General features: G+C 43.6%; 1 protein-coding gene across 1 annotated transcript; it reads left to right on the top strand.

Annotated features, from left to right (window-relative positions):
- The first annotated feature begins 2,678 nt into the window (after positions 1-2,678).
- On the top strand, positions 2,679-7,638 carry MRPL44 (mitochondrial ribosomal protein L44). Its single transcript, XM_084780933.1, has 4 exons — positions 2,679-2,918; positions 4,462-4,930; positions 5,783-5,961; positions 7,320-7,638. The coding sequence occupies exons 1-4, from the start codon at positions 2,740-2,742 to the stop codon at positions 7,489-7,491; spliced, it is 999 nt and encodes a 332-aa protein (XP_084637059.1). The 5' UTR covers positions 2,679-2,739; the 3' UTR covers positions 7,492-7,638.
- The last annotated feature ends 1,042 nt before the right edge of the window (positions 7,639-8,680 follow it).

The raw sequence follows: 8,680 nt of genomic DNA, 5'->3' as shown, positions 1-8,680 counted from the left end.
GGTCCCTAACCCTTTCCTCTCAATTAATTTTTTCTTATGTTCTAAGCAGGAAATGAACCGGCTTTGTGCCATTATCCACCCTGCCATGATGTGTCATGACCTTATCATGGGCTCAAAAGCATGATCATGAACTGAAATGAAGTCTCAAAAGCCCACTACGAACCCAAATGTGTTACTCAGAATTCTCTGGAGGAACAGAACTTCGAATAAATCTCTCTATGTAGAGAGAAATGGGTTTATTAGAGTGGCTTACAGGCTGTAGTCCAGCCAGCACAACAATGGCTGCCTACAAACAAAGGGTCCAAGAATCCAATAGTGTTCAATCCACAAGGCCAGATGTCTCATCTGGTCTTCAGTATATGCTGAAATCTTGGAGAAGTAGGCCCTTATGCCAGTGAAGGTATCTACTTGCCAGCAAGGGCTACAGCAAGTAAAGAGAGGAAACTTCCTTCTGCCACGTTCTTTATATAGGCTGCCAGCAGAAGTTATGGCCCAGATTGAAGGTGTATTTTCCCAACTCAAAAGTCTGGACATTAGATCACATTATAAATGATTGTGACCCACCATGTGGTTGCTGGGAATTGAACTTAGGACCTCTGGAAGAGCAGTCAGGGCTCTTAACCTCTGAGCCATCTCTCCAGCCCCTCACTTCAAATAATTAAAAAAAAAAAGCCCTCACAGATGTGCCCAGCCATTTGTGTTTTAGTTAATTCCAGATGTAGTCAAGTTGACAACCAGAACAGCCATCGCACCAAATAAACCTTTCATTGTTTTGACATGATTATCCCAGGGGAACGTCAGGAAGCAGAATACAAGGGTTAACTCCTGAGTGCCATGTGGGGAATTGGTGGGAAACATATTGCTTGAGAACTTACAGATTCTTTTTCTTTGAAAATCATATTTTAGTTGTTTTTGCTGAGAGCCTTTGCACATTGAGACACATTACTTTAACTTTATTAAGCTCGAGGTTACTGTTAATTCCACAGATTGAGGAGAAAGGCCACCGCCCCAAAATCAACTGCCCAAATTAATTAAATAAAGAAATTAATTAAAGCAAGCTTTGTGTGTGTGTGTGTGTGTGTGTGTGTGTGTGTGTGTGTGTGTGTACACACTGGGTATCTCGCCCTAAAGGTGGGGTTCGAGAGCTCTGCATTAGACCTGGGGAAATACAATCTTTTAACTCCAGGAGTAAGGGGTTTCCAAATGGGGGATTTGGCAGGCAGACAGGCAGGGTCACAGAAGCAGAACATAAGCAGAACAAGTTGGTAATAATAACCAGCTGAAACAAAGATATGATTGCACGGTGGTCATAATAAGATTATCATAACAAGTGGCCATGATAACCTTTTCAAACAAAGGCACGGTTGCCATTTCCTGGAACAGGCAGTAGAGAACCATATGTCGTTAAGGTTATAGGTGGAGTATAACCCAATCCTTGAGAAACAGATTTAATCATAAACAGGTATGAAGCTAGTTTGTCTTTACAATAAGATGGCTTTCAAGCTCAGAAGGAGGCAGGCTGGTTCATCAGTTACATCAATCAGCTTTAGGTTATTTCTCCCAATAAGTGAAATATTGCAGAAATGAAAATTCCCTGTGATTTCTTTTAGTCCACTTATCTGATGGTCCATAAATTTTCAATGCTTTTAATACCGCTTTGATCTGTTTTAGAGAATTTGCTTCAACCATGGATCTATTGGAAGCCCACGTATCTATTGTTTATAGGTTTAAACAAGCCCTTCAGATTTTCTCTCCTGAAGAGTTAAACTAAGAAGCTCAAACTGGGCTGCATAATTCTAGTGTTGAAGACTTCTCTAACTAGACAGTAACATATCTTGGTCTGTATTTCACGGGAGGTGAAAATGGATGTCTGGGCAGGAAGAGAGATACTAGTCTTGTTTGGAGGCCAGTTACAATAACCTGAGATACCTGCCATGGAAATAAGTTGAAAAATAATTTAGTAACCAGAACAATCTGTTTGTGAAAACGGCTCAATTAAAGACACCAGAGTCTACTCCGGGTGACTGCAGGGGCATTGCTGCCTTTAAATAGACCCATAGAAAGGTGCTTCTAAAGATCAAAATGTTAATCCCAAAACTAAAAGTAGTGAAGCAGAAATACTTCCCTTTGTGACACCACGCGAATCTGTTTATATTTTGTTAGGAAAGCTGCAAACATTGATACAGATTTTTTTTTTTAACTCGTACTTTCACTGTTAATACTTTGACGTCCCACCCCACCCCACCCAGTCTTTCCCCCATGGTTAAAAAAGAAAAAAGCTCGTCGTTTTAAAATATGAACTTTAATTTGGGTTAGGCTAAACACATTTCTGAACGTAGGACTTTTGAGAGAGAGACGTTTTTTGGAGAAGGGTCGGGTGAAACCTTGAACTTGCTGAACTGATGTTCTGCAACTTTTAAGACTGAATGTAAACAAGAAATATTTTTCCTTTTGAGGATTTAAGTGTTTCCTTTAAACCGAAAGTAAAACTAGTTTTTGTTTTACTTTAACGAAAAATAAGCACAACTGAGACGGACAGGATCAAGCAAGTTTTCCCCAGTACTTTGTGCGTCCACATAGGCAGCATGGACAGAAAGAAGCGCTTGCGCATGCGCACTATGCTCAACTCGCTCCTAGGTGGGTCAATCCTCCTTTAGCTGCACAGTTCTCGGGGGAACTGTGTTCCGGGTGCACCGGTTCGGCTGCGTTCCTTCCGCCCTCCATTGCCTTGTTCCTACCATGGCTTCTGCTGTGTTCCGGCTGCTGCAGCAGGGCCCTGCCCGCCTCCTGGCTCCGGCCGCCCCCACGCTGGTTCCTCCGGTTCGGGGAGTGCAGAAGGGATTCCGCGCGGCCCTCCGCTTCCAGAAGGAGCTGGCGCGGTGGCGTCTGCTGCGCTGCCCGCCGCCGCCCGTGAGACGGTAGGCGTCTGAGGGTCAAATGGCCGAGGTGGCGGTGAGGACGCTGGGCTGCAGCTGCCTGGCTGCGGCTGCGGTGGGGACACGGCCGCACTCGGCCTCCGGCAGGGGACAAAGGCGACAGAGGCCGGATCTCACTAGCCACAAATAGAGAAATGGGATTGGCTTTGGCCCAATTTTGTTATTCCCCGAGATTATTTGGGCACCTTTAAGAGGGAAAGGCTCATTCTACGGCATTGCGAACTAGCACAGAAAATTCAGTTCTGTGTAGAACTGAACTACTACTTGTCCACTGTCCGGAGTAAGTGGGAGAGAAGTTTAGTTAGTTTGTTTATTTTTAAAGATTTATTTATTTATTTAATGTATGAATGCGCTATCTGCATATACACCTGCATGCCAGAAGAGGGCATCAGATCACATCACAGATGGTTGTGATCCACCATATGGTTGCTGGGAACTGAACTCAGGACCTCTGGGAGAGCACACTGTGCTCCTAACCTCTGAGCCATCTCTCCAGCCCTACCCCCGTCCCCTTTAAAAAAGAAATCTAGTTAGTCTGACAACAAAACAAATCAACAACAACAACAAAAACCTACACGTTTTTATAAAGTGCATCATGCGTATATATGATCCTGCATCTTGCATTTTCTGTGGACAAAGATAGAAAGACATAGATTGACTTCCTTCTTGTGGCATCTGACCTCCATTAGATTGTTAGTTCACCCAAAGAAGTGGGAACTGTCTTTGTAGTTTGTCCTTTGGGAATTTATTCCCGATACAAACTTTAATATTGGCTTCCAGGCAGATCTCTGTGAGTTCGAGGCCAGCCTGGTCTATGAGTCCAGGACAGCCAAGATAACATAGAGAAACTCTCTCTGGAAAAACATACAAATGAACAAAAAAGCCAAAACAAAACAAAACAACAACAACAAAAGATTTTATTCTGGCCTTATCTTTCTCTAGGAATTGTGTTTTTATCTCTGGTGTACATGCACTCACCTGTCCCTTGTGTCTGCTAGGCAGGCACTGAACTACAGCAGCCTCAACCCTCGCCCATGGTTATGAAATTTTAATGTGCTCCTAATACTGATACTACCTTATGCAGCTGGTAATTTAAACGGACATTCCTGAACTTTAAATACATAGGATATAAACTAAGTATAATACATTTTTAGTTTGTGGCCTGAACTTGTATAGCCAGAATTTGATCATGTTTAGGTGGAAAGCATAATTTCATTGTTAGAGGAGAAAGAAGGAATCTGAAAGCTAGATCAGTAGCCTAATTGGATGTGACCCACCTCTCTAATATGGCAGTTAAGCCAAAGGGAAAAGACAAATCCTAACCCTGTATGTAGAATGTAACGGGACTGCCGGTGCTTGTCTGCATTCCTTCTTGTATTTAAACTGTTAGAACCTGACATTAAAAGAAACACGCTTTTTTAAAAAAATGCTTTATTGTGTCCCTTTATGTAATGAAGTGAGAGCACAGTTGTGCATGAGGACACGCTGCCCTCCTTACCGTTTCTTACTGTCTCTACGTCCTCAGCTCAGAGAAGCCAAACTGGGATTACCATGCAGAGGTACAAGCCTTTGGATCTCGGCTGCAAGAAACCTTTTCCTTGGACCTTCTCAAAACTGCGTTTGTCAATAGCTGCTATATCCAAAGTGAAGAGGCGAAACGCCAGAAACTCGGGATAGAGAAAGAAGCCGCTCTTCTGAATCTTAAGGACAATCAAGAACTGTTTGAGCAAGGGCTGTCCTTTTCACAGAAGTGCCTCACACAGTTTCTGGAAGATGAGTTCCCAGACTTGCGCACTGAAGGCATCGAAAGTCTAGTTAACTTTCTTACTGGTGAGGCAGTTGTTTGTCACGTGGCTAGTAACTTGGCTGTGGAGCAGTTGACCCTCAGTGCGGAATTTCCTGTCCCTCAGCCTGTGTTGCATCGGACTTTCTTTGCAGTGATTGGAGCCCTGCTACAGAGCAGTGGACCGGAAAGGGCTGCACTTTTCATCAGGGTGGGTAACTGTTGATCGCGCTTGTTCACACGTGCTTGCTGGGGACAGAAGGAAAACTTTCTTCTCTCATGCATTCCTTTGATATATTCTTGTAGGACTGTCCCCCCCCTCATCTCCCTTCCCCAAGATGACAAATAACCTAATTTTATGGTAATTTTGTTGTTGTTATTTCAATTTTTTTCTTTTGTGGATACCATGGAAAGCAAATAATAAATGCTTGGCTATAAGTTCTGAAGATTTAAGTTATTTTCAGCTTTTAGTTATTTTGTTTGTTTTTTAAAGGAAAGGTTTATTTTAACTTGGTCTAAAATGGGATGTTGTCTGCCGTGGTGGGGAGGCCTGACCTTGTGTGTGTGTCCTTTGTAAGTAGAAAGACACATGTTTCTCTTCTACTTTGAATTTCAATAATTTGATACTTGAATTTTAAGATAGGAGTATATCTTCTATATAATTTTGATAGGTTACACTGCTACACATCGTTTTCTTGGGATTTGAAATTGAAGAATTTTAAATTCAACTATGATTTTTACTAAAAGTACAAACAAACAACAGCTATAGGAACGTGGGGTATAACTCAGGTAGAGCGCTTGCTTGCCTTGCATGTGTGAATCTGAGGGGGAGAAGACCAAACTGCAATTCCAAAGCCTCAAACTGAAAATGTTTGATAATCTTAACTTTCCCAAGCCACACCTGTAAAACTTTGGAGGATTTCAGGTTTTCAAGCTATAGATGCTTAGCATGCACATTTGTCATTCATTCCTTTTCAGTTTCTATGGTAAAAATGAATTTTGAATTTTGGTTGTAATATTCTTTGTTCTAATTTAAATGCTTAAATGGTCATTTTATGCACAGGACTTTTTAATAACGCAAATGACCGGGAAAGAGCTCTTTGAGATGTGGACCGTCATAAATCCCATGGGACTACTGGTGGAGGAACTGAAGAAGAGAAACATTCCAGCTCCCGAGTCTAGACTCACCAGGCAGTCTGGAAGCACCACTGCTTTGCCCTTGTATTTTGTTGGCTTATACTGGTCAGTAAACATTTATTCTTCACTTCTTAACTTTGACTGCAGGCCTTAAAGATAGACTCCCAGTTTTCAAATGTTATTTCTTAACAGCATTAAAATTGTATCTCTGCGCTGGTGGTGCATGGTGGTGCATGGTGGTGCATGCCTTTAATCCTAGCTTAGCAGATCTCTCTGAGTTTGACGTGATACTTGTCTATAGCCAGGCCAGGCAGAGCTATACAGTGAGACTCTGGGGTGAGAGGTAGTTGGTGGGCTGGTCTCTAATTATCTGGTATTTTTTCTTTTCCCTTTCTGCTATTAGAGGACAACAGATTATCTGTTTTGCTAGTAGTACCTTTTGAAGATTTTATGTGTATGAGTGTTGACCTGCATGTATGTCTGCACCACATGCGTGTGGAGGCCAGATGATGATGTAAGTTCTGGAACTGGAGTTTCAGATGGTTGTTAGCTGCTGCGTTGGTGCTGGGAACCAAACCTGGGTTCGCTGCAAGGGCGGCCAGTGCTCTTAAATACTGATCCTTCCCTCCAGCTCCTGCTAAGTCACTTTTGGCCAGATGTTTGCTGTAGACTTTCATGGGCTGTAAGCCAACCTCATATTCTCTCTATGAAAAAAAAAAATACAAGTTTGGGGGCTGGAGAGATGGCTCAGAGGTTAAGACCACTGACTGCTCTTCCAAAGGTCATAAGTTCAATTCCTAGCAACCACATGGTGGTTCACAACCATCTATAATGAAATCTGGTTTCTCTTCTGGCCTGCAAGCAGAATGTTGTATACATAATAAATAAATAAATCTTTTAAAAAAAATACAAGTTTGATTTCTATCTGTACAGGTTTTTTCTTAATCTCTTCTTGGCAGAGATTCGACTGAGCCTCAGCATGGAAGAAAGGAGCTTTGCTGTCTCTCAAAGTGTCAACCCATTGAGAGCCTTTTAGTTTGTTAGAAATTTACCTGTCTGAAGTTGATCAGGTTTTAAGATTAAAGTGAGGTTCGGGGGTGGAGGTTAGGGGGGAGAGTTTGTTCAGATAGAATGCTAGATGTGAACATTTCTAAGATAACTAGGTTAGGTTTTATGCAAACACTTTTCCAATCTTTGTATGAAGAGTTTCTAATCTAAGGAACTTGCCACGTAGACCCAGCTGGTTCCAACGCAGATCTGCCTGCGCTTGCCTCCCAGGCTCTGGCATCACAGGAGCGCCCACACCCAGCCCTAGTCTTCTTGAACTCCAGATCCTTTGGTCACTTTGAGCTTTGACTTAGAAAATACTGGGCCTCGGGTTATTACATTTCTATGGAGTGGGATGCACAGCTGCCTCGTGTACTCTGTCTTTCTGTCAGTGAGCGTCACTGTTTTCTCTCCAGTGATAAAAGGCTGATTGCTGAAGGACCTGGGGAGACCGTGCTCGTTGCAGAGGAGGAAGCCGCGCGAGTGGCCCTGAGGAAGCTCTATGGGTTCACAGAGAACAGGCGGCCCTGGGACTATTCCAAGCTCACAGAGAGCTCTAGAGCAGAGAGGACCAGCATCGCCAGCTAGACGGCAACGGGGTGACGCCAGCACATCTGCAAGCAATGCTGTGAGGCAGTGCCGACGGGGTTCCTGCGCGAGCAGCTCAAGATACACGGAAGAACATGACTCTGTCCTCACTGTGTCCCTACAATTAAACAACAGTTTTTCAGATGACGGGCACTTGTTTCATTTTTTCTGTTTCTCTTATATTGATTTGTTTCTAAGTATACCTTATACAGCTAGGTGTGCTTTATTCTCTAGCTTTGAAGTATAGTCACGTGAAGTTTGTTGCAATATGAATAAAAAGCTATTCTTTCAGATACATTTCCTTTTCATATTGATGCAAGGAAGGCTGGAGCAGCAGCTGTGGCTGTGAGTCACAGGTTTGAGAGCAAATCTGCAGGATTAGGGCAGGAGCAGGTCTAGCTAAAGGGACAGGAGGACAGCTAATCGAGCCCAGATGGCAGTTCAGGAGAATACATCATCATCAGGTACTAACTGAACCCCAGGGACAGTTGCAAGTCCTGTGCCTATTGATCCTTGATGCCTGCATTCGGTGCTCAGATGCCAGGTCTGGGCACCACTAGCACTAAGTGTCAGCCTCTTCTAGGGTCCAGGCACGTTGTTTTGGGCCTGAAGTTGATTTGGGCCACTTTGAGCCGTGGAAGAGCAGAGGAGTAACAGGATGAGATCAGGGCTTTCATTTACCCGCTGCCCTCCTTGCCTAGGCACCTTGGGCTGGCTGCCTCTGCCGAAGGCTGTAAATCCTGCTGGCTGGCCTTTTTCCTTGGTCTAGTGTGTTGCCAGTAGTCCAGATTGTTGTCTGGACTGGCTGTTTCCAGGTTCTCAGTGTTTTGTTCACTAATGAAGTAAAAGCCTGCCCTGGTTGCAACATTGCAAGGAAATGTTGCTTAAAACAGTAGAAAAGGTCAAAATACCCTACAGGGGGTAGCAGGCCACATGAGGGAAGACCCTCCACAGCCATGCTTATTGTTTGGGCTTTCCCACTAAGGGGTCCCAGAGAAGGAGCAGGCATGCTTGGTTACATCGTATGGAGAAGGGTGTGTGTGTGTGCACAGTATATGTAGGTGAAGGTGCTAGACTGCCAAGTGCATTATGGGTACAGGGAGTTGTTCATAATCTACACAAATAGAGTCCCAGGTTGGCTTTTCCATCTATGTGTCCAATAAGTTCTTGGGTCTGGTTTCTCTTATAT

This window comes from Acomys minous (assembly GCF_964271855.1).
Source record: "Acomys minous genome assembly, chromosome: 4".
Classification (NCBI taxonomy): Eukaryota; Metazoa; Chordata; class Mammalia; order Rodentia; family Muridae; genus Acomys; species Acomys minous.
The sequence above is the reverse complement of the archived record's forward strand: the minus strand, read 5'-3'. Positions and strand labels throughout refer to the sequence as shown.